Source organism: Terrapene carolina, unplaced genomic scaffold, assembly GCF_002925995.2.
Source record: "Terrapene carolina triunguis isolate 2854851 unplaced genomic scaffold, T_m_triunguis-2.0 Scaffold836, whole genome shotgun sequence".
Lineage (NCBI taxonomy): Eukaryota > Metazoa > Chordata > Testudines > Emydidae > Terrapene > Terrapene triunguis.
Genome location: NW_020665187.1, coordinates 2,413,475 through 2,441,016, shown reverse-complemented (window position 1 = coordinate 2,441,016; position 27,542 = coordinate 2,413,475). Strand labels below are relative to the sequence as shown.

The following is a 27,542-nucleotide window of genomic DNA, read 5'->3' as shown; positions in this document are numbered from 1 at the left end:
GGTTAGGGGAGTGACTCTCTTTTGGTGACCTTTCTATACCGGCAAAAGCCCTAATGTAGATGCAGTGATACCAGCTTAAAAGTGCTTTTGCTGGCATAGGTTATGTCACTCGAGGAGCTGGTATAAGCTAGCCCGGCGCCAGCCAGTATGAGATGCATCTGCACAAGGAAGGTTTGCCAGGACAGCTATACAGGTAATCCTTTACTAGTGTAGACTAGGCTTCTGGAGAGCTGGGTTGCATTCCCACCTCTGCCACTGGGTGACCTAGTCGACTCTGGGCCTCTGTTTCCCCAGCTAGGGGGCTCATAGTTCTGTGCTGCAGAAGGGTGTTGAGGATAAATTCCACTAGAGAACGTGAGGTGCTCAGATACAGTGCTATGTGAAGCATCCAGCTAGCTGGACGTGAACAGATGGTGCCTAGAGTGTGTTCGAACAGTGGCATTCATAGTGCATTGATCGGTTAAGTATTCGGGCATGGGTTTGATTGAAGTAGCTTGCTAGAAAAGTAGAAGTAGAATCCCACCCAGACCCTGCGTACATACTCCAGTAGCGAGCTCATATCGCCGCCATGGCTACGCCGCTGCTTTAGCAAGCGATCTCGGGGATGCCTACATGGGCTGCAGTCCACACCTCCGACTGATTGCAGCGTAGACAGACCCTTATAAGCTCTTATGGAAGGGACTGTCGTTTTGTTGTGTGTTTGTACAGCACCTAACACAGTGAGGTCCGATCCGTGACTGGGGCTCCTAGGTGCTACCGTACTATAAATTAGTAACAGGATTCAGACAGGTTGATGCAGGCAACTCCCTGGTCAAACGATTCCTGTTCATTCAAGTGTCTGGAGAAGTTAAAACCAGAGAGGTGCTCTATAATTCTACCCATAGCGTTTATTCTCATTTCGCTGGCACTTCCTGCCATAACACGAGCCAGTTCAGAAACACGGAGGGTTTCTTTTAAAACCGTTACATACATTAGACTCTAACATTTAAAAATAATTAACTTGGATGTAAAAGAAGCCTGATCGACGCATCCATTTAAACTATCCTGTGGAAGCTAAATCAGCCCCAGAAAGTGCATTTCAAAACTGTTTTGTAACCAGTAAATTAGGCAGTTATATATACCAGGATATTGCATTGCCGTCCTGTAAGTTGTGTGTCTTGTTTTCATACACACACGTGGCTGACTGCAGCCCCAACTACTGTATAAATGCTAGACTGCTGCATGCTGACCTGGGGACGTGAGCTAAAACAGTGAGAACTTTATTTCAGAGGTCCCTGATGCCAAAAGCTATTTTCAGAGGCAGATCGGCTCTTGTTCCAGCTGTGTTGCCTCACCAGTGGTTCAGATGTTGGCTTCAGCAGGCACCCCCTTGTGCGTGATGTGTTCCAGGTGGGCTTTCTCGGAGGTATCCAAGTCGGCCTTGTATTTGGCCAGAATCTTTAAGATCGGACGAAGTTTTAGCCACCACTGTTGTTTGGGGAGGCGGTGCCTGTTGGGGAGAAAGGAATGTATATTGTAAAAACCACTCCCGAACATAGGACACACGTTAGGCATGTCGCTTGATGCATTACTGGAAGGTGCTCAGATACTCTGAGCATGGTAGGGGAACCTACAGAGAAAAGAAAATAATTGTGATCAGCAGCGACTCTTTAATCCTCGCCTCTGTATCACACAGGCATACGCATGCTGCTGCTCATTCATGTGCTAATATACTTTAGAAAAGATTTCGAGGAGTTACCAGGAAGGTCAAAGCAATGATCCCCACCCAGGGGCTGGGTGAGCTACTGCTCCCACAGGAAATAACTCTGGGAGCAGGCAGGCAATTGACTTTATTAATAGATTTCAAGGTCAGATGGGACATTCTGATCAACTTGGCCTCTCACAGGTGATTCCTTCCGTGAGCCTGTCGTTTCTGGTTGAGCTAGAGCATCACGTTTAGGAAGATCCGCAGTCCTGGATTTTAAAGACTCCACGTGAGAGAGGATCCGCTGTGTCCCTTGGGAGGCTGTTCCCATTGTTTAATTACTCTGGTTTAAGGCACACGTTTTTATTTCCAGCCACGTGATTTTTATCTAGCTTCAACTTCCAGCTCCTGGGGCTTGTTACTCCTTTGTCTGCTGGATTCAAAAGCCCTTCTTCACGCTGATCGTGGTCTTTACGGCACAACTGCTCTGTACCCTTACACTGTCTTCTCCCGTCGGTTTCTTAAATGAGTTGAGCAGTGGGGCTTCCACCACTTCTCTTGGGATGCTATTCTGCACGCTGAGAGCGCTCCCCAGTTGGAAGACTTACCTGATGTTCAGCCTATGATATTCCTGTGTCCTAATTAGAGACCAGCCCTCTACAACCTCCCTCCTTGCTTCCTAACCCTTTCAAATGTTGTTTTCATATCCTCCCTTGCTCGTCAATTCATCACCAGTGTGGTAGATGCACAGGAAAGGGGGAGAATATTTGGAAAACCTACTCAAAATCTGTCTGTTCTTCGAGTTCGGCGAGTGGCTGGAAGACGAGACTCCGTCTGCGCATGCCCAGGAGGCAGGCTGAATCCGCGGTGTTGGCAAAGATACGACCTGCAAGGAATTGGAGTGAAACCATCTTAGTACTTCAGTACCCAGCCCTCCAGTTCATCTGCTGCAGCTCGCTGATTCTGTGCCCAAGTGCATGTGCAGAGGAGGCAAAAACCTGGACAAGGAGGCAGAGAACAAAGCAAGGCAGCCTGAGGCCACCCTCAAATGTGACAGTGAGGCCTCTTGCTGAATGCTATGGGATTGCCCAGTCCCCTGAGCCATTCATTCTGCCTGGAAACAGGTTCCACCCTGCCCACTGATTGCATGGGGCGAATATCCCTGAGGACATGAGGATTTTGAAATCTGTATGTTCCTGGAGACTGACGCTAGGTGAATTCAAAGTAAGTGAAAAGCACAACTGGATGCAAGGATCCTTCCTCCTCACCGCATTTGGTGACCTTAGCGGCCCCGGCAATTCATTTCTAACCACCTCCTCACGCGCTAAGCTGCCTGCTGCTCCACGTTCTGTAATAATGCCTAGCTCTTTTCATCAGTCGATCTCAAAGCGCTTTACAAAGGTCAGTTTCGTTATCCCCATTATACAGATGGGGAAACTGAAGCACAGAGAGGGGATGTGACGTGTTCCAGGTCACCCAACAGGTGCCCCCATATTTCCGGAGTCCGCCCAATGCTCTAGGCCACACTGTTTTGGTACCGTAAGCCTCATCCCAGCCTCTGTTAGGTCTCTGCTCAGCAGTTTTTGAACAGCCAAATTCTCTTCTCCCCCAAATGTACCCTAGGTGTCTGTGACACAGGCTCTTGCAGTTCCTAGGGCCAGCGCTGGTCCTAGCGCTTGTACTCGCGTCTGTGTTTCTCCCCGCCCCCCCCCCAGCAGAAAAGAGGAGCTGCCTCCCCACCCAGCTGCTCTCCCACAGTCTGAAACACCCTCCTTGCCTGTGAAAAACCAGGTCCTAAATGCGCTGCGTTAGGGTTACCACCTTTGTGAAAATGCACTGAGAACTTACAGTTCTCAACCTCTGCCACTAGGTGGCGGCAGCGCCTTCACCCACTATGCTGTAAATGCAACACTCACCCACCTTGTCTCAAATATCCTGGGACCCACACAGCTACGGCAACACACAGCTACCCACACAGCTGCCCCCAAGCAGCTGGCAGAGAAGCAACAGCCCCAGTGTGGATTGCCAATAGGGTGACCAGATGTCCCGATTTTATAGGGACAGTCCTGATATTTGGGCTTTTTTTTTATATGGGCTCCTATTACCCCCCCACCCCGTCCCGATTTTTCACACTTGCTGTCTGGTCACCCTAGATGGAAAGAGGAAAACAAACTTTCCTGCTTTTTTCAACTCCCAATCAGTTCCTCAACTTCAGACGAACTAATCATGGAGCTGAACTAGTTGAATAAACTGAATTGAAGAAAACAGACTCTCTGCGCTTGCAGCAGAGGCCATTGCTGTTAAAAGCTGGTTTAGCACTTCAGCAAACTCTAGTTCCAGGTGCTTTCCCCCCATTCAGTGGTTTGACTTTCTTTAAAACTTCGACAGCAATCATGTACTGTTTGAATATTTTTTATTTAATTTAAATGTTTTTAAAAGATTATAGTAAGTTTAGGCCTCAGGTAGGTTGTTAAATTTGAAATTAATTTTAAAGAAAAATGGATTTAATTTCAATAACAAATCCCATTTAAATAAAAATCAGATTTTTTTTAAAATCAATTTTTATCCACCCGTGAATGTAGCCGGGAAAGCATGTGACATGTGCACCCAACTACTGCACAGAAAGGTAGGTGGATGGCTCTGCCTGGGCCATAGGGTCTCTTCCCACTGTGATGGGTAACCTACCATGCCTGGAGTATTCCTTGATTTTTCCGGTGAGCCATGCCACAGACTTCGCACCCATCTTAGTTCCAAAGTTCCTGTCGAAGGGAGTCGGCGTCCCACCCTGCCATTCGCACCGAGAGAGTCAGTTTGGTTTCAGGCAAGAAGAGTCCTGACAACAGGGAGAACTCGCTGCCTTTCAACGGGATACCTGGCGCATCACCGACCCGGAAGGCAGAAAAAATTGTACAAGGGCTATTGCTTCTGGACACTGTACCAACCCCCAATGCCAGCACCTGTGATCAACACCAAGACCCCCAGCACTTGGCCCAGCAAGGCGATTCCCATCTAGAACTGTTCTCTCCCACCAGAGGATTTGGGAGCCCAGAAGAGCTGCTATTGGCTCTTTAAGGTGGTGTTGCTGGAAGCCAATCCAACTGCTGCTTTCCAGAGGTTTGGGTCACTTGGATGAAGCAATAGGGCAGAGGAAAGATGGTACTGAAGTGAGAAGGGCTTTGCTGTCTAGAGGAGAGCGGCCTCTGTTATTTAGCGTATTATAATGGCCCTGACTGAGATCCGGGCTCCATTGTGCCGAGCGGTACCGAGACAGGCCCTGGTATGAAGAGCTCAGTCTAAGCAGCCAAAGGGCAGGACAAGGTCACTCACCAGCCGAGTGGCAAAGCTGGGACCAGAACTCGGGTCTCCTGAGTCCCCGTCTAGTGCCCCATCCACTAGGCCGCGCTACCTCACCAGCTTCGTGTGTACCTGCTGCATGTGTCCTAGGACGTTCTTCCTGCTCTCGAAGATGCCTTTCCCTTCCTCCGAATACAGGTTGAAGATGAAGTCGGTGGTGTAGTTTTCGTTGCACTTCTCATTCCTGTGAGAACAAACACGAAAGCCCAAGTGAATGAGGGGTGGACACGACAGACAGAGCCAGGATACTCAAGTAAGTGGCTTTAAAGCATTGGGTGACTGGGGAAAAACTGGGGCAGGAAGGAGGTTTCACAAAGAGAGAAATATAGACTGGTGAGGCAGAGCTGGATGGCAGCTCAGGGTCAGCCCTTTGGAAGTATGCTGGGCCTGTATTGCCTACGGTTTTCATTTGTGAGTGCGGCTGGAAGGTTTTTTTTTACCGTTATGCCAGGGCATGTCATGCAGGGAGATGAGCAGATCTTTTCCCTAGACAGATCTGGAGAACATTCCCAAAATTACTAAATGCCATTGAAAGTCAATGGAACCTGCTTTTCTAAGGCCCAGATCCTCAGAGGTATTTAGGTGCCTAATTCCTATTGAAATAAATGAGCACCTAAAAACCTTTGCGGATCTGGGCCTAAGTGGTTTAGGTGCTTTTGAAAATGTTGCCTTATAGCTTATTGCACCAGGATTCTGATTGCTGTCCATCCCCTCATAGCACCATTGTTAATACAGGCTGTGGAATATACATCCCACGTAAGAGGCGTCCGCCGTAATATGGACTATCTAATGCTGTTCATGGAAAAGTGCTTTACGAGAGGGGAAAGTCCTCATCCCTGGGGTACAGCTGAGGAAATTGCTAGACAGAGAAGGCAAGTGACTTGCCCTAAGTCAGCCAGCAAGGCTGTGGCAAAGCCAGGAACAGAACCCAGGTCTCCTAAGTCCTGGTCCAGCACTTCAGCCACTGGCCCCTGCTGCAGCCTGTGACTGTCCCCAGCCTGACTTGTTTTGATGCTGGTTACCTCAACACCAGGCCTCTCTTCACTGTGGTCTTCATTTTCTCACACAGATGCTCGACGTTAACCTGTTAATGTAGAAAAGAGCAGGAGGCTTCTTAGATTCCTGTGAATTTTTTTTAAGCAAATCCAGATATTTTAAAAGCAAATTTTTAAAGGAGTAAATGCAAATCCCCATCTCGGGGGGCGGGAAAGCATCTCCGGTCAGTCGATAAAGCTCAGCTAAAGCTAACTAGGCTGCAGAAATGCCCGTGTGATGTATACTTAGGCCTGGTCCACACTAACCCCCCACTTCGAACTAAGGTACGCAACTTCAGCTACGTTAATAACGTAGCTGAAGTCGAAGTACCTTAGTTCGAACTTACCGCGGGTCCAGACGCGGCAGGCAGGCTCCCCCGTCGATGCCGCGTACTCCTCTCGCCGAGCTGGAGTACCGGCGTCGACGGCGAGCACTTCCGGGATCGATTTATTGCGTCTAGACAAGACGCGATAAATCGATCCCAGAAGATCGATTGCTTACCGCCGGACCCGAAGGTAAGTGTAGACCTACCCTTAGACTGCAGTAATTGAGGGTTCAGAACTGCCATTGATTTTAATGGGACGTTACAGCCAATGGCAAAACAGTGGTGCCTGCGTGGACCCTTGGAGGAGTAGATGACCCTAGCCCCAGCACTCAAGTATCAGGGGGTAGCCGTGTTAGTCTGTATCTACAAAAACGTCAAGGAGTCCGGTGGCACCTTAAAGACTAACAGATTTATTTGGGCATAAGCTTTCGTGGGTAAAAACCTCACTTCTTGCACTGATCATAGTCTAGTTACTAGGCTCCATGCAGGAGTCGCTGGGTGAGATCCTTCAGCCTGGGGGATGCAGGAGGTCAGAGTAGATGAAGAATGGCCCCCTCAGGCCTTAGAGTCCACGGGCCAGCTTCTCATTCGCACTGTTATTGTTTATGATTTGTATTCTGGCATGGACCAGGATCCCATTGTGCTAGGCGCTGTACGGACAAAGGCCAAAAAGCCAGTCCAGGCTCCGAAGTGCTCACAAGCTCCAGTTCCTTTGTGTTGCCAGAGCCGTAGAAAAGGGCATTGGTGTAAATAAGAACCAGGCCCTATGAAAGCCGGAATAACTCCACTGCAGCCTAGGACCTTGCTCTGGATTTAGATCAGAGTCACTGAGAGCAGCATTTGCTCCCTTGCCTGACACGAGCCTTTCCAGCAGGAAGTGGGACAAGTCTGTCCACACCGACCTCCGTGGGATCCCGGGACACTGAGACCCTCTGATTAGTTTGCATCTCTGCCCTCCGGGATACGGGCCAAGGGCTGAATTAAGCAGGCACTGCTACATTGCCTTTGGTGGACTTGCACTTGTTTCTGCCGGGGTGAACTTGCCTTGAAGTCTGTAGAATGCCATGTCCCTGGGTGGCTCGTCAGCAGTGGGGAACGAACCTGGGGCCTCTTGACCGCGAGACTCCACTGGCTGAGCTAAAAAGTCCATCGCTCTTAGCCAAGTCTGTAGCAGGCTCATCAACCTGTATGTGGTGCTATCCCATCCACCACTCGAGGGAGAACAGAGCACCACACTGACTGGGGGTGGGTCAGACCATCGGGCCCTTTTGGTTCTTAGTACTACACCTACTGTGCTTTCTAGGTACATGCCTCTGCGCAGCTGCAGCTCCACGCCTGTCCGGTGGAGGGTGCTTGGACTCCAGGTGAAGAAGTCTATGTACAGTGTACTTGTGTTGTCTACTTGAGCACAGGGGAACAGAAGAGTTGGTTGTAGGTAAAGAGACTCTCACCTGTAAGTCGCGGATGGTGAAGGGATCTTCAAAAATATAAGCCGCGTCCGCTCCTGAAGCCAGGCCTGCCATGGTGGCCAGATAGCCGCAGTACCCTCCCATGGTCTCGATGATGAACACCCGCCTCTTGGTGCCGGCTGCAGATTGTTTGATACGGTCACAGGTCTGGGGAGGGGATAGGAACAAGATTTACTTAGAGCCGCTTAATAAAGGAGATCAAGGCTGGGGTGATACGAATGAGGGTTAAAAAACTACTCTGGGGGTGTGGGGACGGGGCATGTCTGTGAAACACCCAGTGAAATCTTTCATCGGAAGCGAGGTAGAGAGACTTGCCCACTCGCCCCAGAGCAGGAAGGTTCGTGGAGTGGAAGGACTCTCTCTTTAATAGCAGCGAGGTTGAAGTGTAGTTCTCTCTTAACTGCAGAATTCCACAATGCCTCAGATTCACTGGGATCTTGTTCTGCTGGGGTGACTTTGAGAACCTGGGCCAAGCAGGCCGTGGTAGCAGATAACAGGGCCCCTGGGGTGGGGGCGTGTCACAGTAAAGTTTAGGGGTGGATTGGCACCTTGCAATCCAGCCTGAGTTATAGTGGCAGCATGTGGCTACACCGCCCCAGGGACAGGGTAGGACGTGAACTGAGACTGAGCATAGCAGTTCAATCACTGCTTCACCATCTCTCCATGGGAGGGGAGTTAGCTGCCAACCCTTTTCCTGGCATAGCGTACGCCTCCCTCCACGTGGGCACAGCTGCATTGGCTGGCGCATTGGGAGGGAGGGGCACGGCTTTGGCTCCGCCCACTCCCCACCCCTGCCCACCTGCCTGCAAAGCAAGGGGATTAGCAGCCCAAAGGCTGCGCTCTTCTTTGCCCAATGTCTGGCAATCATGGTATCCCGTGCAGGGGAAGTGGGCTCCTCATGAACATACAAGAAGGCTCATAACTGAGGCCTTAGAAAGATGCAACTGTTACGGATCAACTCATGTACATTTTATATTTGCAGTGGTGCTGAAAACGCTTTTTATAGAACAACACAAACAGTGCTCGGAATTTTGACTGTAATGTAGCCAGGAGCTGGGCAATGGATCAATCTAATGGATTCAGCCCTCAGAAGAGAAATATACAAATCAGGTCATTGCTAGAGTTCGTTTGGGGGGTGGGGGGAGGGGGAGGGAGAAACTTTTGAGGTTTTTTTCATGTTCAGTTGGAAATTTTGAGAAATTTTGTAAACTTGAAATTTCAATAAATAAATAAATTCAACCTCCTCTATAATTTCAACAACGTTTTTTCCTGATTCCCCCTCCCTGAGATTTTTAAGGCAAGAAGGAATCTTTGTGATCATAGAATATCAGGGTTGGAAGGGACCTCAGGAGATCATCTAGTCCAACCTCCTGCTCAAAGCAGGACCAATCCCGAACTAAATCATCCCAGCCAGGGCTTTATCAAGCCTGACCTTAAAAACCTCTAAGGAAGGAGATTCCACCACCTCCCTAGGTAACCCATTCCAGTGCTTCATCACCCTCCTAGTGAAAAAGTTTTTCCTAATATCCAACCTAAACCTCCCCCACTGCAACTTGAGACCATTACTCCTTGTTCTGTCATCTGCTACCACTGAGAACAGTCTAGATCCATCCTCTCTGGAACCCCCTTTCAGGTAGTTGAAAGCAGCTATCAAATCCCCCCTCATTCTTCTCTTCTGCAGACTAAACAATCCCAGTTCCCTCAGCCTCTCCTCATAAGTCATGTGCTCCAGCCCCCTAATCATTTTTGTTGCTCTCCGCTGGACTCTTTCCAATTTTTCCACATCCTTGTAGTGTGGAGCCTAAAACTGGACACAGTACTCCAGATGAGGCTCACCAATGCTGAATAGAGGGGAATGATCACGTCCCTCGATCTGCTGGCAATGCCCCTGCTTATACAGCCCAAAATGCCGTTAGCCTTCTTGGCAACAAGGGCACACTGTTGACTCATATCCAGCTTCTCGTCCACTGTAACCCCTAGATCCTTTTCTGCAGAACTGCTGCCTAGCCACTCGATCCCTAGTCTGTAACAGTGAATGGGATTCTTCCGTCCTAAGTGCAGGACTCTACACTTGTCCTTGTTGAACCTCATAAGATTTCTTTTGGCCCAATCCTCTAATTTGTCTAGGTCCCTCTGTATCCTATCCCTACCCTCCAGCGTATCTATCACTCCTCCTAGTTTAATGTCATCTGCAAACTTGCTGAGGGTGCAGTCCACGCCATCCTCTAAATCATTAATGAAGATATTGAACAAAACCGGCCCCAGGACTGACCCTTGGGGCACTCCGCTTGATATCGGCTGCCAGCTAGACATGGAGCCATTGATCACTACCCGTTGAGCCTGACGAACTAGCCAGCTTTCTATCCACCTTATAGTCCATTCATCCAGCCCATACTTCTTTAACTTGCTGGCAAGAATACTGTGGGAGACCGTATCAAAAACTTTGCTAAAGTCAAGGAATAACACATCCACTGCTTTTCCCTCATCCACAGAGCCAGTTATCTCATCATAGAAGGCAATTAGGTTAGTCAGGCATGACTTGCCCTTGGTGAATCCATGCTGACTGTTCCTGATCACTTTCCTCTCCTCTAAGTGCTTCAGAATTGATTCCTTGAGGACCTGCTCCATGATTTTTCCAGGGACTGAGGTGAGGCTGACTGGCCTGTAGTTCCCCGGATCCTCCTCCTTCCCTTTTTTAAAGATGGGCACTACATTAGCCTTTTTCCTGTCATCCAGGACCTCCCCCGATCACCATGAGTTTTCAAAGGTAATGGCCAATGGCTCCGCAATCACATCCACCAACTCCTTTAGCACCCTCGGATGCAGCACATCCGGCCCCATGGATTTGTGCTCATCCAGCTTTTCTAAATAGTCCTGAACCACTTCTTTCTCCACAGAGGGCTGGTCACCTCCTCCCCATGCTGTGCTGCCCAGTGCAGTAGTCTGGGAGCTGACCTTGTTCGTGAAGACAGAGGCAAAAAAAGCATTGAGTACATTAGCTTTTTCCACATCCTCTGTCACTAGGTTGCCTCCCTCATTCAGTAAGGGGCCCACACTTTCCTTGATTTCATCTCTGACTTCCTGCATAAAACAGTCCAGAAAACCTCACCCAATAATTCCTGCATCGAGCCCATAACTTCTGCCTGAGCTATAGCATATTTGAAGGGGATGTCTACACTGCAGATGGGAGATGGAATTCCCAGCTCGGGTAGAAGTACATGCGTTAGTTTGGCTGGAGATCCTAGCTATGTATTCGGCCAGCTAACTGAACTGCTGTGACCAACTGCTATTTGCTGCACTAGCTTGACACCCCCCCAACTGCTGTGTAGATGTACTCAAAGACTTCCAGGGTTGGAGAATCCACCACTTCCATTGGTAGGGAGAACAATTGAGATGGTCGGGGTCAAAATTCAAAACATTCCACCCTGCTCTGGTAACTAGAATAGCACTAAAACCATTGTTCAACTCTTGAATGAAATAAGACAGATGTCTCCAAAAGAAAAATATTTATATTTAGTTAAGGTTGCTTTAATAAAAATTTTAAAAATAACCAAGGTATTGCCTTAATATCTGGGAAATATACAGGTAAGGAATTGTGAAGTAATTTCCTTTCTACATCAAGAAATATTTCAATCTTTTTCAGCAATTCTACCTTTCACTTTTACCTCATTACACACTTCCTTTACCGACACTAACTAATAACTTTCAATATATTTTTAACCTTTACTATGGACTTGTTGCTGATCTTTATATAACAAAGACAGTAAACATTTGTATTCCTTTTGAGAATTGGTAAGAACATAACATAAGTGGTGCCCCCCCGCTTAGCTCCCCCCCCCAAGTTTTAGTCAGGGGTATATAGTAAAGGCATGGACAGGTCACAGGCCGTGAATTTTTGTTTATTGCCCGTGACCTATCCATGACTTTTACTAAAAATACCTGTGACTAAAACATAGCCTTATTTCTAGTGATCGATTCAAGGAGCTCAAGTATTTAGCTTAACAAAGAGAAAGTTAAGGGGTGGCTTGATCACAGTCTGGTACCTAGATGGGGAACAAAAACTTGCTAATGGGCTCTTCAGCCTAGCAGACAAAGATCTAACAAGATCCAGTGCCTGGAAGCTGAAGCTAGACAAATTTAGACTACAAATAGGCTTTGTAAGTGTAATTAACCCCTGGAACAATTTACCCAGGGTCGTGGTGAATTCTCCATCACTGGCAATTTTAAAATCAAGATTGGATGTTGTTTCTAAGAGATCTCTCTAGTTCAAACAGCAGGTACTTCAGGGAAGTTCTCTGGCGTGTTATGCAGGAAGTCAGAGGAGATGATCACAGTGGTCCCTTATGGCTTTTGAATCTACAAATCATGCTACTCGTGGACTGGGGGTTTTCATAGCAGGAAGAAGATTTCAAATGCTTTACCGTGGTGATAGTATTGAGGGCGGTGTCTGCTCCGATGCTGAAGTCCGAGCCGGGGACGTTGTTGGACACGGTGGCTGGAATAACACACACCGGGATACAGAGCTCTTCGTATTTGCCACGACCTTCCACGAGCTCTAAGCTCCCAGTGAAAGCCTACGGGATGCCCGGAAGAAAGGGAGAGCAGCATTGAAAAGTCCTGGGTTTGCTTCTTGCTGGGGCCACATTCACCTCTAGGGGCAGGGAGGATGGTGACTGAGTTGGAAGCTTTTCCTAACACTTAGTAGTTTGGTAACATCATCCTGGCCCCACTGAAGATGGGTGTTTTGCCATGGACTTCAATGGGGCCAGGATTTCCCTTGGTGCTGCATCTGGAAAACGGTCAGCGTGAAGATAGGATTAATCGTACCCAGAATGAGACAGTTAGGTATTTATTATTTGTATTATCACAGAGCCTGGAATCTCCAGTCATGGATCAGGTGGTAGGCACGGTACACAGAAAGGACAGGAAGGGTATTCTGCTGGGTCTAAGGCCTTTTGGGGTGGGATCAAGATTGGTTCCATTTGATTCAGGGTGGGGTAGCAGTGGCCCTGGGGGATGCTCCCTCCATACCCTAAAAGCTCGAAGGCAGGCAGCGTGTCCAGCAGGTGCCCAGTGTATTGTTTTGCACAGAGGGGCAAAGAACTGACACCGGTGCCCTGCATCTACCATGAGAACTTTGCTGAAGATCGCCCAGTGTCCCACACAAACACATTCTGGTCCTCTCGGAAATGGAGAACCCAGGAGCTTCATGATCCAACTCCAGCAATGCCACCCAGACACCTAGTGGGGGGAACCAGCCATTCTAGGAAGCCGTAGGGAATGGAACCCTGACAGATCCCCTGAGCCTGGGGAAGGAAAAAGAGATGGGCCTGGAAGGGATCAGCCCACAAGTTGAGTTCCTTAATGCCCTGGTGACTGGAGCCCCAGAGGCTGAGCCCCGCTCTGGATGAGACTCAGCACTCAGGCTGCATTGGGATAATCTTTGCTCCTGAGTCACCACAGGAGATTTCCAACATTTTCAAGGCATTGACAGGCCTGGGAACGGTCAAGTTCCTCCAGTAACGACCCCCTATTCTCGGTGAGCATCTTTGCACCCGGCCAAGCAGCTGGCCTCACGTCCCCCAGGATTCAGATCTCCTCTGGGGTGTTCCGTGGGTGGAGAAAGGTGGCTGGCCCCCTGCTACCCCACAGGCCCCAGGTTCTAAGCCTGTAAAAACTCACTGCAGCCTGCCTGACTCACCTCAAAGCCCCCGATGATGATCAGCCCGTGAATGTTAAAACTGCTGATGGTGGCGCTGATTTCCTCCAAGTATTTCTTAGGCAGAGTCCTGTTGGAGGCAGAAATGCCAGAAAAAGCATCAATGCACCCTCCTGGGCCTGTAGAGTCCCTGGATGTGGAGAGCACTGAGTCTGGCATGGAGGGAGATGGCACAAGAGGAATTTGCTGGGAGGACACAGGGGGACGGGGCTCAATTTGCTGAATGCAAGGAAGAGACTGGATCCATTTGCAAAGCTCCAGACTAGTTAAGGGCTTAACAGACTTGCCATCTGATCGTTGCAACGGTTGCTTCAATCTCCTCCATCGACTGCACGTATGTGTGATCACGTCAATATCCCCCCCCGTCCCCCAACACATCATTCATGGCATCCTGCTGTGTTTTAGAACAGGGATGTTCTCTCCGGGCTCGGGATACCATCAAGCAGCTCTCACTTCCAGGGTGAGGCCAAGCGTGAGAAGCCACGGAAAGACGAAAAGTAAAAAGCAACTGAAATGAGCGGCTCAGAATGGCAGGGCCATCTCGGCTTCCGCTTGCTACAGCATCGCTATGGAGACATGCGGGCCACAATCCTGCACTGCCCCAAGTGACAGCTGGTTGCAGCTCCCTGATCTCCAGTCGCCTGGGCCTGGCAGAAGGAAGAGCTGCTTGAGGGGCTAATTTAACTTCCGCCGCTGGTGTAAGCTTCATGGCGGAGATTACGTCAGTGGTAAAGATCACCTCCATCATGGCTCCTTTTCACTCAGGCTAAGGATGCACCTGGGCGAATTCTCCAGTCTGTATCTCTGGTTGGTTTCATTCTGTGCTGCACATGTTATTTATGTGTGTTACGTAGCACCTAGGAGCCCCGTCATGGCCCAGGACCTTACTGTGCTAGGCGCTGTACAAACACAGCAAAGACAGTTTCTGCCCCAAGGAGTTTAAGTGATTTCTACGTACTTGGTGGGCCAGAGAATGTGGCCCCTAAGACCTAATCTCCAGAGGTGCTGAGCACCTGCAGTGAACGCTGATTTCACCTGGAGTTGCAGCAGGTGGTGCCACACGTCTGAAAATCAGGCCTGCGATGACGCTGATCAAAGCATGTGTTTGATACCACTCTGATAATAGTATCTTGAAGGACACGCAGGTAGCTAGCTAGAGGAAGAATGCTTTAGTGGGTTACCTTTTTGTGCCAAGTTTCGATCCACCAAGCCCAGTCCAGCCACCTACGCCTCCCCAGCCAATCTCTTCCACCTGGTGAAAAGGGAAGAGAAGGAGTTACAAAGAGTGGGCTATTTGATTTGCCAGTAACAGTTTCCCTACATGGAAACAAGGTGGGGACAGTGGAAGTGACTCACGATGGGAAACTGCACCTACTGAGCCCAAAGCACATCTTGAAATAACTATTCCCCCGTTTAGAGAGTAAGCAACTGATGTTGGTGTGAGATTGTGGGTTTGATTCTCCAGTGCCCTGCATCCTGTGAGGTCATTTACCCTAGTGCTTCAGAGGCAACAGACAGTGAGGCTGGTCTGTCCAGAGCAGCTCTTACTGGACAGAACTTTCCTAAGCAATTTGAATCGTGTCCTATGGCAGTGGTCTCCAAACTTTTTTGATCGCGCACCCCTATCAGTAAAAAAATTTTGAGCACGCACCCCCTGCTGCGCCGGCGCTACCATTTTTGCCAAAGAAAAAAAAGCCGCTCGGACTCCCGCCCAAACTGAAGACAAAGCAAAAAAAAAAAAGCAGCGCTCCTCCTGCCGCGCACCCCCCAGGATCCTCTTGCGCACCCCCTAGGGAGCACGCACCCCACTTTGGAGACCACTGTCCTATGGGACTGCACCCGATGTTCCCCACGTATGTACAGAGTTAAACACCTTTCAAACACCTTCAGGAAGACACGTTCAAGATCGTTATGTATAGTTCTCAGTCCTGCATCTAACCAGAATCCCCATCAGTGCGGACATTCTTTGGGACACGCGTGTGTCTTCTGGAGACAGAAAGGCACCACTGGGCTGAGATACAGATACTGCCCACAGCAGCCTTTGATCCAGTTTCTCTGTCCACGCTGCCTGGAAGCCCAATACTAAACCAGGAGCCTTTTCTCTTTCACCTTGATTGTTCACTCCATAACCCCGCCATGTTGAACATCACCTGACTAGGGCTGGAGCCTCGTCATAGGCTCTCCCGTTCAGTTTAGGATCCATAGCCTCCATGGGCTTGCTCCAGCCTCTCTCTCTAGATCTCCACACCTCTAGCACTACCTTTCTCCAGACACTCTTGCCACGTGTTGTGGAAGAGCCTTCTCTTCTGCAGCTGCCGCTCTCTGGAACGGCCTCCCTATCTCATCAGCCCCCTGTTCCACCTCAGATTTCCCTCCTCTCCATGGCTCTGAATGTTCCTCTCCTGCTGCTGGTTGTCAGGGCTTTTTACAGCGCATGGAGACTCTGTCTGGAGGAAGGATGCTGGAAAGCTGCCTTGTCCTAGATGGTACCTGTCCATGGGCGAGACCATCAAACCCATCGTGCACAGCCAGCATCTTGTGCCCATGGATTAGCCCAATCCTGACGGCCGCCCTCACGGCTGCGTTCATCCCGGAGGCTGGAGCGCCGACGTTCATCACGGCCAGGTTATACCCGCTCTGCAGTGGGGGGAGCAGGAGATGGCATTGAGAAAGAAACAGAGAAAACGGGAATGCTCCCCAAACTGCTGAAATAAGTGGGGAAAGGTCCCACAGCACCAGTACAGCAAGGCCCCGGGGCACTGGCACAGATGTACAGCTTTGGGCTGGCCCATAGTACAGACCCGTAGCCTTGCATTGGCACAGCCACGTGGCCCCACAGCATGCTGAGGGTCTAGACCAGTGGTGGGCAACCTGCGGCCCATCAGGGTAATCTGACTGTGGGCCGTGAGACATTTTGCTGATGTTGACCATCTGCAGGCACGGCGCCCCGCAGCTCCCATTGGCCAGGAACGGCGAACCACAGCCACTGGGCGCTGCGGGGGGCCATGCCTGCGGATAGTCATCATCAGCAAAATGTCTCGTGGCCCGCAATCAGATTACCCTGATGGGACGCATGCAGCCTGCAAGCCACGGTTGCCCACCAATGGTCTACACTTTCATTTTCAAAGGGGCCTGGGGCATTAGGCGCCTAACTCCCATTGAAAACTAACAGGGAGGGTTGGATGCCTATCTGCCTTAGCCTCCTTTGAAAATCCCAGCCCTGATGCATACGCAGCTGCGCAGACCGTAAAGAAAACGGACGAGGAGCCACCTGTTGTTTGTTTCGTACCTTTGTAGAGGGTGGGCGCACGTGAGCCAGCAACTTGTAAACGTTCCAGTTATTCTGGAAGCTCCTGCAAGAAAGGAGGGGGGAGTCAGATCTCAAGGCCAGAAGAGGCCATTCTGATCATCTAGTCATCTTGCATCACACAGACCGGAGAGCCTCTCCCAGTGAGTCCTGCATCCAGCCCATATCTGGTGGTTGAGCTAAACTATTTTTCATTTCAATATTCCAGCATTGATTTAAAGACTCCAAGCAATGGGGAATCGACCGCGTTCCTGGGAAAGTTGTTCCAATGGTTAATTCCCCTCCCTGTAAAAATGGGCACTTTTCTTTTTTGTAGTAGATAAGCACCTTCATGCTGTGGAGGAGGCTGTGAGCTTCGCCTACTTGTAAGTCTCCCAATGAAGCACCATTAGAGGAACGCTGGTTTCTTTTCAGTGCAGTGTGGCTTAGTAGCTAGAGCACTGGATTGGGACTCAGGAGACTTGAGTCCTGGCTCTGCCACTGGCCTGCTGTGTAACCTAGAGCAAGTCACTTCACCCCTCTGTGCCTCAGTTTCCCCATCTGTAAAATGGGGGTCATAATACTGACCTCCTTTGTAAAGCACTGTGAGATCTGCTAATGAAAAGTGCTAGATAAGAGCTAGGGATTATTTATTAATTATTATTATTATAGTATGTTTAGAGCCACAATAGGTCCCTGACCCTTTAAATATCTTATTTTAAATAGCACATTCACTCACCTTCCTCTCAATTTAACAGCATCGTCAAATCGTCTCTCATTCATTGCTGTCGTGACATCTTTGGTCTGTGAGGAGGAAGCAGCAGGAAAAAGAAAAGATCTAAAGATCGGTCTCTAAAAATCTCATTTTAACTCGACTGCAGTCCCAGATGGAAATTGAGATTAAGCACAAGCAGGTCTGGAGCAAGACACTACGGGCCTGGGCTGTATGTTAAGATCAGAATCTGTTTTCATTTAAAAATACTATTCCTGGCTCTCGTAGCTGCACAGAAAAGCTTGGAAATGTGACCTGAGACTGACCGAGGCCTGCTGGAGTCTGCAAAGAGCCTGAAACAAGAGCTCCAAGAGGTGTGAACTTTCCCATTCATCTTAAATCTGAAACCTGATACCTCCCTTAGGAGAGGTGGGGCCATGCCCCAGGGCTGGGGGGACAGGACATGAGCCTCAGACACTAGATTGCCTTAATTCATACCTGCTCTCCAGCAGTTCAGCCAGTCAACATCAGGAACACTACGATACCTAGAGAACATGGCCCCTGGTGATGTCTAGGTGGATGGCAAGTTGTCATCTCTGCTACTGATTGGCTAAGAACTGCCCATCTGTTTTAAAGCATCTATTTGTATTATTCCCATCCACCCTCTTGTTAGTCTCATCCACCAGTCTTTTAAACTGTAAGCTCTTTGGGGCAGGAGCTGTCATTTACCATATGTTCGTACAGCACCTAGCACACTGGACGTGGTTGGAGTGGAGGGAGGGAAATACTCACCACTTGGACACACTCCATGAGAGGCAGGCGGACAGCTTGGTTCCCGGACAGGCTGACGACACATGCTGGGGTATCCGGGGTCCCTTCCAACAAGGCCATGACTGCTTCCACCCCCATTCTGCTTCCCTGAGACACACAGAAGGGGCTTTAGTCTTTGATGGCTCTATATTTCCTTGGACATCCATATCCCATGCTCCCGCTTATACCCTCAATACAGATTCCCCTGAATCAGTCCTTAGGAAGAACTTAAAAAAACCACACTGTAACATACGGATAAGTAGATCTCTTCCCCCAACCCTACCATTGGTGGCTAGTCTACATAGAAGATAACAGCCTACTACTGCTATCAGGTAATGGGGCTACTCCCTTTGTTCTTTCATTTGGAGCTGTAGGTCACAGGTTCAGTCCCTACTGATGAATGGAGGGTGGTGGCCCTTTTTAGGACTGGTCAAAAAAATTGCCATTGAAGCTGTTTTTTTAATGTAAAATCCGTTTTTCAGCTAAACTAGTTTTTTCGTAAAAAGTGTCTGCTTTCCAGGAAAATGTTGATTTTTCATTGAAAAAATTAAATATCCAAAACCGGAAATATTTCAGTTCTAAAATGCAATCGTGGTGCTTCATGGGCGCTGTAGTTTGGGTGTCTTATTCCTCCATTCCCCTCTCTGGGCTGGGCTCGCCAACTGGCCTGTATTTCCTATGATGCACCAGGGCCATGCGACTGCCATGAGAGAGAGTCCAGAGGAGAGCAACAACAAAGATAAGTGGTTTAGAAAACCTGACCTCTGAGGAAAGGTTGAAAGAATTGGGCATGTTTAATCGAGGGAAGAGACGGCTGAAGGGGGTCATGAGAACAGCCTTAGCACATAACATAAGAACGGCCACACTGGGTCAGACCAATGGTCCACTAGCCCAGTGTCCCATCTTCCGACAGTGGCCAGTGCCAGGTGCTTCAGAGGGAACGAATAGAACAGGGCAATTATTAAGTGATCCAGCCCATCACCCAGTCTCAGCTCCTGTCAGTCAGAGGTTTAGGGACACCCAGAGCATGGGAATCGTGTCCCTGACCATCTTGGCTAATAGCCATTGAAGGACCGATCCTCCAGGAACGTATCTAGTTCTTTTTTTAACCTAATTATACTACTGGTCTTCACAACATCCCTTGGCAATGGGTTCCACAGGTTGACTGTGCGTTGTGTGCAGGGGCAGCGCGTGAAGCTTCCCCTTGGGGAGGCTAGCACCCCTGCCCCGCCTCTTCCGGCCAAGGCCCTGCCCCTGCATGCTGCTCTTAACCCGCCCCCCGTGGCCCTGGCCGGGACTGCAGCGGAGCTCTCAGCCCTGGCCAGAGCTCCAAGCCCGGAGCCTCTTCTCCCCCCCACCCCCTGTCTGGGGGCCGCAGCGGAGCCTGGAGCCCCTCCCCCCCGTCTACTTGCAGCCCTCACCATTCACCCCCCCACTGTGCCTCTTTTCCCTGAGGCCCCCCCGCGGCCCCGAGACTGGAAAAGCTCCATGCCCCTGCTGGAGCAAGAGCTCCTCCAGCCCAGGGGCCGGGGAGATTTTTCCGTGGGCCCCAAATTGGCCAGGACCAGTGTGAAACAGTGGTTAAACAGTGACTCACTGGAACAGGTTTCCTAGGGAGCTTGTTTTTAAGACAAATCCCAGTCAGGGATGATCTAGGTGTGCTTAATCCTGCCTCAGTGCAGGGGGATGCACTGGATGACCTCTCAAGGTCCCTTCCAGCCCTGTGTTCCCATGACTCTATGCTCTGCTCTGGAGTCCCCTGGCTCTGTCTTGAGGGAAGGCCGCAATGGGGGTCATTAGGGTTTGTAAAAGGATCTCAACTAGAAGGAGAAGCATGGAGGAGATAGCAAATGTTCATACCAGGATGCGGTCAAAGGCAGAGGGGGTCCCACCACGCTGCACGTGCCCGAGGATGGTGACTCTCGTGTCATAGCCAAGGCGTTTAACAACCAACTAAAGGGAAGCGAGAAAACGACAGAAGAGATTCATCTTTATCTCAAGAGTCCAGACTGTGACATGAGTGAACATGCAACAGCAGAGACCACTGGAGACTAAGATCCGGGGGCCAGATCCTCAGCCTTCAAATGGAGCCGTGCCAGGCGATTGACACCAGCTGAGACTCTGCAACTGAGGGTGGTTTTAAAGCTTTCTGCTAGCGGAGCCCTGTCTTGCTCAGCCATAATGTCTGGCTAGCTGTAATCCAGCACAAATGCTGGACAGCAAAGAGTACCAGCAAATCTTTAAGGCCTCCAGGCCCTCCAAATCTCGTTAAGGCAGCCATGTGGAAGGCCGGAGGCTCCTCATTCCATTCGGGCATCTCGGGCAGCACCAAAGAGGGATGCACTTTTGGGGCCATATCTATAGCTGGGGTAAATCGCCAACACGCCGTCGAGCAATGCTGCTTTACAACCGCCGACGAGCTGAGCGTTCGTGGTAATTTGAAAGCAGACAGGTGCATTCTGGGAGATCACAAGAGCACAGGAGAGAGCACAGAGCTGACCCCAGGCCCCACTCACGTTTTTGATGTCCTCCGAGGTGATGGGTTGGCCCTGCTTGGTGATGGCTCCTTCAGCCACGATAATGATGTTTAGTCTCGATCCCCGGCCTCTTGTCTGAAGGAAAGGAAAGGAGAAAGCAACCCATTGATGGAACGTGTAAAATTGCACACTGCGGGTTGGAGTCACCCCCTTGCAGGGGACAGAATAGGGCCAATGCACTGCTCTAGTCCCACTTACAGCCGTGGGCTGAAGCAGGATCTAAGCAGAACTCTGGGTGCTAGCGAGGGCTGGCTGGGAAACCAGAAGTCCATTCTGTGAACAGTTTTGAGCTGTCGACATTCTTGTTCCACGTCAGAACAACACCGAGGCCCTGCCTATTTTTTTGTGAACAGAGACTGATCCCATGATCAGCATATGACAGCGCACTCACCACTGTGGCCAATCGCCTAGTGGTTAGGGCACTCCCCTGGGATATGGAAGAGCCTCGTTCAAAACTCTGCTCTGCCGGATTCTGGCAGATCAGATCAGTGGGCTACTCTGGGGTGTCTCTCTCCAGAAAGGTTTCAGAGTGGTAGCCGTGTTAGTCTGTATCAGCAAAAAGAACGAGGAGTACTTGTGGCACCTTAGAGACTAATAGATTTATTTGGGCTAAGCCCACGAAAGTACTCCTCGTTCTCTCCAGAAAGCCCATCCTGGATGCGAGAAATGTTTTGTCACAAAATTCCTGACCAATTAGCCTTCCTGTCCCCGGGAACTCCTTCCAGCAGGAGACCGGACCAAATGGAGAAGGGAAAGCATCGAGCTAAATCTAGCTTCAGTTCGCACATGGCCCCCCACTGCCACGGTATCTGAGCGCTTCACAATCTTTAAGTAGATTTATGCTCACAATCTTCCTGTGAGGTGGAGCCGTGCTATTATTCACGTGGGGTATTTCAGGCACAGAGGGACACGGGCTCAGGTGTTTCAGCATCTAATTCCCAGTGATGTCAGTGGGAGTTAGGCACCTAAATACCTCTGAAGAGCTGGGCCCAAGTGACTTGCCAAAGGTCAAACTGGAAGCAGTGGCAGAGCAGGGACTTGAACCCCAGGATCCGACCAGTACCCTAACCACTAGACCAATGTCCTTCTCAGAGCTTGACTCTCGAGCGTCCTAGCATCCCAATCCGGGATCAAGTCTGTGCAAAGCAGGAGTTGCCTACGAGACGTTTGGCTGGGGTTACCTCGATTAGCCTCCTGCACAAGTGTTCCTCCCAGTCATCCTCAGGCGGAGATTCGGGAATGAAAACCCAGTCAGCACCACAAGCCAGGGCCGTTATGAGAGCTAGGTAGCTAAGGCGAGAGAGAAGGAGGAAGGTTAGCGAGCCAGGGGTGTGCTGCGAGTTTTAAAGTTCACGCCTCGTGCTTAGCAAGCGGAGAAGCTGCCGTTGATGGCAAGGGCTGGAGGGAGCCGTTCTGGAAATAACTGCTTGCTGGTTTCAAATTTGCATGCAAAAAAAACCTATTCCATGCAGTTCTGTTCGATGCCCTGGGGCACCCCGAGTTCCCTGGCGCTCTGTTTCTCTTCTGAACTAACTCTGATGAAATTTCAAACCTCCTGAAGTTTTGGGGGACAATCGGGGGGGGGGGGACCACGCTGCAGACTGAGCTCCCTCAGCTTCCCCTGGGGGACATCTACCCTGGTGCACAAGGGGCCCTGCCCTGCTGAAGGGCAATTCAAGCCCTATTATGGGGGCGTATGTGGGATTGCAGAGGGACACCAGCCTTGTGCTAGGGGAGAATTCCACCTGCAGCCAACTTAACAAAACTCTTATACAGCCACAGATCTCAAGGTCAAAAGGGACACTCCGCTAGGCTGACCAGACAGCAAGTGTGAAAAATCGGGACGGGGGGGTGGGGGAGGGGTAATAGGAGCCCATATTAAAAAAAGCCCCAAATATCAGGACTATCCCTATAAAATCGGGACATCTGGTCACCCTACATTCCGCTGAGCCCCAGAATTTCAGCCTTGATTTCAGTGGAGCGACACCATTTTATACCAGCTGAGAACTGGCCCACTGTCTTCAATGGAGCAGGATCAAGCCCCCGAGCCTCACGACGTGGGGACTCGCCGTTTTCCCTTTCCTGACTCAGCCTTTCTTCTCTCCAAACCGGAGGAGCTTGCCCCGCTGTTACATTTATTAAACAGCGAGCGAGTCACAACCTTCACTACCGTCCGAACTGTAAGACTAATGCTACTTTTTAGTGGCGGCACAGTGACTCGCATAGGGCAAGAAATGCCCCTGCAGCCCGCGTCATCAGAGAATCCCATCTGAGTCCTGGCTGGAAAGAGGAGACTATTATAATAGTGGGTGAGAGAGAGGCAGTACTAGGCCTAGACACCACTTACATGTCATTTAAGCCCTAAGGGCGCATAGGCCTCATGCTGGCCCCTGTGCATCAGGATCAGTTTCACCCAGCTTGATTACAATTAAGTGACTTTTTTCCACCCCTGGGTTTTCACTGGTTTTGTTGGTTGGAAAGACAGGCGGGATGGCTTGCCCCTTCCGGCCCGTCTTTTCCTGCGATTGGCCCCTCTTTCTAGCCTCTCCACTTCCTGTGAAGCAAGCACCCCGCCTCCCCGTGCGCTGGGCCAAAGGGTCAGGAGGTGGCAAAAATGCAAAACCGTTAAACGCACAGAGAGGAAAGATTTACCCACCCGCAGTGACGGCCCATCACCTCCAGCACAAACGTCCTCTGGTGACTGCAAGAGACAGGAGAGAGAGTGCACCCAGCAGTTACCGCAGTGCAGCAATACCACAGATATATCAACCTAAGTAGCAACAAGGCCTTAATATTGTGGAGACGCAGCTGAGTCCAGTGGATCAGGGCCGAAGACTGGGATTCAGAAGGCCTTGGTACTATACCTGGCGCTCCCGTGTGACCTTTGGCAAGTCATTTCTCCTCCTGTGTTTGTCTTGACTTTGCAGATGGTCAGCAGTTGAGGGCTGGGACTGGTTCCCACCACGCATTTGTGCAGCACCTTGTTATTAGCATTATTAATAATCATCTGTGTTGCATCAGTGCCCAGGAGCCCTAGTCATGGATCAGGGCCCCGTTGTGCAAGGTGCTGTACAGACACAGAACACAAAACCAAGTGCAGAAAGGCAGAAAGCTGCCCTATAATGACCCAGGGTGCTAGGCAGGCTGGTCCACCCCATGATTGCAGTGTGGACGTACCCTTAGACTCTGGCATCCCAACACCCCTGCATCCCAACGCCGATGCTGAAAAGGAAGAGGTGAGTTGCAGACCCGCCCCCAGGCCTCACCTCTGGGCAGTCGTCGTTATAGCATCGACTATCTCCATTATCCTGTGAAGGGCAGAGTCTGTGCCTATCGTCATGTCCGTGCCACAAAAGTCATTATCGATGGAGCCGACCATTCCTACAATGTTCAGGTGACTCGAGTTCTTGGCTTCCTCTGCCGTGACGCCACCTGCGGAGAGATTCCACGGGCCCCTTGGAATGCTGATGGTCTGCGGTGAGCTTATCATTGGGCGATGCACATCGAGGCCCTGAGCCAGAGCCCAGTGAATTCAAGGGGCTTTGGGTAAGGCCCAAAGTCACAGAGTTTAAGGCCAGAAGGAACCACCAGCCCATCTAGTCTGACCTCTTGTACATCACAGGCCACAAAAGGCCACCCCGCCACCCCCGTACCAAACCCAGCAACCAGACCAAAGCAGTACAGTCCTCAGGAGACTGAACTGTTGTGGGCCACAGACAGAGACCAGGAGGGACAGAGTGTCCCCCCATGCCCCAGGCCTCTGCAATGGCAGGGGATTGATTCAGTGAGATACACACAAATGATCCTGGCAAGTGACCTGTGCCCATGCTGAAGAGGAAGGCGAACCCCCTCCCCCCAGATCCCTGCCAGTCTGACCATGTGGAAAATTCCTTCCTGACCCCACAAATGGCCATCATTTAGGGTCTGAGCATGCGAGCCGAGCCCCTGAGAAAGAATTCTCAGTACCACCTCAGCGACGCTTCAAACCCGTCACTTCCTGCTAGAGCCGAATGAGGAACAACATCTGGATGGAAAAACAGGGGAGGGGAAATTCACTAAGTGTTTGTGAAGTTTTTTTTCCACTTCCCAGCAAGCTCTGCTGTCTGGCATTTCCACGCCCTCACCATCTTTGCTCCACTGTGGTCTGCTTGGGGATGTGCGTAGGTGGGGAACCCGGGAGTGACACACGCGGCCAGACGGGTGTCCTGGGACGAGACGCACACACTAGGAGGTGTCTCCGGGAAGGGAGTGCACCGGTGAGTGGGTGTCTTGGGGGCGGGAGCTCGGGAGATGGCATGCACTTGGGGCCATAGCATGTCCCTTGGGGAGTGTTTGGGGCTTCAGGGGTGGAGAGGTCATGGGAAGCTGGGTGACATCGCAAAGAGAGCAGGGCCCAGATCCTCAAAGGTATTTAGGTGCCTGGCTCTCCTCAGTGGAAGTTAGGCACCTGCTTTGCGGATGGGGCCCAAGTGACTGAGGTAGCCAGTTATTTTGTAACTAAGATCAGGGGAAGGAGGAGGCCGTGCAGCAGAATTACTGGGGCTCCTGGCCACACTCCGGCAGGCTGGAAAGCTTAACCCCCTCCCACTCCACCTATTGCTTTGTCACCACGTTACCTGTTTTAACCAGTTCCACTAGCAAACTGCTCCACTCGGCCTGGAAGGTGTTTGCTCCGGTCAGGCTGCCGTCTCCCCCGATGACACACAGGTTGGTGATGCCTCTCTTCACCAGGTTGCGGGCGGCTTTCAAACGACCCTCGCGCGTGCGGAAGTCCTGGCACCTGGCGCTTCCAATTACTGTGCCGCCCTGGGATGGAGGCAGAAGGCGGGGGTCAATAAGGAACCCCCAACATCCAGAGGGTTGTGTGGTCTGTCGCAGGAGCTGATGGAGGCGTGGAGGCCAGCAGGTTGCATGTCAGAGTGGATTCTCGGTGAGACTGACATGGGAACAGTTCTGGTGTCCACATTTTAAAAAGGATGTTGACAAATTGGAGAGGACGCAGAAAAGAGTCACAGGGCTGGAGAAAAAAACTTAAAGAGCTCGATGTGTTTAGTTTATCAGCAAGAAGATGGAGAGGCGGCTTGATTACAGTGTGAAAGTACCTTCCCCGGGAGTGGGCTCCCTAACTAGCCGAGAAAGGCAGGACAAGAACCAAGGGCTGGAAGGTCAAGCCAGACCAATTCAAATTCAAGGTAAGGCGCACATTTCCAACAGTGAGGATGCTGGAGCAAACCTCCCCAGGGAAGTGGTGGACTCTCCATCCCTTGCTACCTTCAGATCCAGACTGGATGCCTTTCTCAACGATGCTGTTGTCAAACGTACGATATTGGCCTCAACACAGGGGTGAAATGTAATGGCCTGGGCTATCCAGGAGTCCAAACCCGATGATCGAATGGTCCCTTATAGTCTTAAACGCTGAATCTATCTTGGTTACGCCAGGCCTTGCTCTTTACGCTGGCACTTTCCTGCCAGGGAGGCACCCTAGTAGATAGAGGCATAGGCGGCGACTCCGTGGGTGCTCCGAGGCTGGAGCACCCACGGGGAAAAAATGGTGGGCAGCCCCCATATCAGCCCGCCCCTCCCTCCCCCAGCGCTTCCCACCCGCCAGCAGTCCCTGTGGATCAGCGCCTCCCTGCACTTCCCGCCCTCCGCGAACAGCTGTTTCGCGGTGTGCAGGAGGCTGCGAGGGACAGGGGAGGAGCAAGGATGTGGTGCGCTTGGGGGAGGGGGTGGAGCAGGGACGGGAAGAGGCGGGGCGGCGGTGGGGCCTTGGGGGAAGGGGTGAAGTGAGGATGGGGCCGAGCCAGGGGTCGAGCACCCTCCAGCCCTTTGGAAAGTCAGCGCCTATGGATAGAGCTGCTATCATTCCACTACCATGAGTAGCGCAAACTACATCCTCCCCCCGCCAACCCCACTCCGGCCCAGTCCTCGGCTGGCGGATGCTCCTGTCGATGGGGAAATAGCCACACTCCATTCAACTATCCTGCTCTCGGCTGAGATGCAAGGAGGAACTGGCAGCTTTCGCGAGGGGATAGCGTGTTATCTAGCTAAGGTGCTACCATAGAACCGTAGGGTTAGAGGGGGCTGCAAGGGGCAGCTAGTTTAAGCCCCTGCCCAGATGCAGGATTGGTTGTCTCACAGCAGTATCCGCGCACCTCACCATCTGTACCACCCTTACCCTCCCACCCCCCCTGGGACGGAGGGAAGTGCTGTGATCCCCATTTCACGGATGGGAAACGGAGGTGCCGAGAAGGGAAATGATTTGCACACAAGAGCAGGGGCTTGAACCCACATCCCCTGAGGGCTGGGCTCATGCCCTGACCACTGGACTCACCCTTCCCCTCTAGCTGGGACTGAAACCCCCAAACATGTGCCATCTGTTTTCAGCCACTACCAGCCTAGGCTGGATTTGAATTGGTGACCTGGAGGGGAAAGGTTCCATCACCGGTTAGCCGTTCCCAAGAGCTGTCCGGTCCTGGTAGCTCTACAGTAGATGTTCAATTTATGCAAGAGATCCCTTGCTCTTTCAGTGATTCCCTGCCAACGGACCCAAGACGTGGTGGGGAGAGACACCTCTCCCGCGGCCCCAGCCCCAGAGCTGCTGTGGTGGG

The 27,542-nt window shown here is 51.0% G+C and overlaps 1 protein-coding gene across 1 annotated transcript in view; it reads right to left on the bottom strand.

Moving 5' to 3' along the window:
* Positions 1 to 867: 867 nt before the first annotated feature.
* The window catches only part of PFKM (phosphofructokinase, muscle), a 53,709-nt gene continuing 27,034 nt past the window's right edge, over positions 868 to 27,542 (bottom strand). The window contains exons 5-23 of the mRNA XM_026660710.1: positions 25,548 to 25,737; positions 24,198 to 24,363; positions 23,588 to 23,632; positions 22,113 to 22,221; positions 20,911 to 21,006; positions 20,255 to 20,347; positions 18,377 to 18,502; positions 17,612 to 17,676; positions 16,876 to 16,939; positions 16,077 to 16,223; positions 14,768 to 14,838; positions 13,569 to 13,656; positions 12,289 to 12,441; positions 7,850 to 8,014; positions 6,061 to 6,122; positions 5,111 to 5,222; positions 4,370 to 4,469; positions 2,465 to 2,570; positions 868 to 1,489 (exon numbers count right to left, since the gene is read on the bottom strand). Of these exons, the coding sequence (XP_026516495.1) occupies positions 1,342 to 1,489; positions 2,465 to 2,570; positions 4,370 to 4,469; positions 5,111 to 5,222; positions 6,061 to 6,122; positions 7,850 to 8,014; positions 12,289 to 12,441; positions 13,569 to 13,656; positions 14,768 to 14,838; positions 16,077 to 16,223; positions 16,876 to 16,939; positions 17,612 to 17,676; positions 18,377 to 18,502; positions 20,255 to 20,347; positions 20,911 to 21,006; positions 22,113 to 22,221; positions 23,588 to 23,632; positions 24,198 to 24,363; positions 25,548 to 25,737 (2,106 nt within the window). The 3' untranslated portion in view covers positions 868 to 1,341. The remainder of the gene's footprint in view (positions 1,490 to 2,464; positions 2,571 to 4,369; positions 4,470 to 5,110; positions 5,223 to 6,060; positions 6,123 to 7,849; positions 8,015 to 12,288; positions 12,442 to 13,568; positions 13,657 to 14,767; positions 14,839 to 16,076; positions 16,224 to 16,875; positions 16,940 to 17,611; positions 17,677 to 18,376; positions 18,503 to 20,254; positions 20,348 to 20,910; positions 21,007 to 22,112; positions 22,222 to 23,587; positions 23,633 to 24,197; positions 24,364 to 25,547; positions 25,738 to 27,542) is intronic.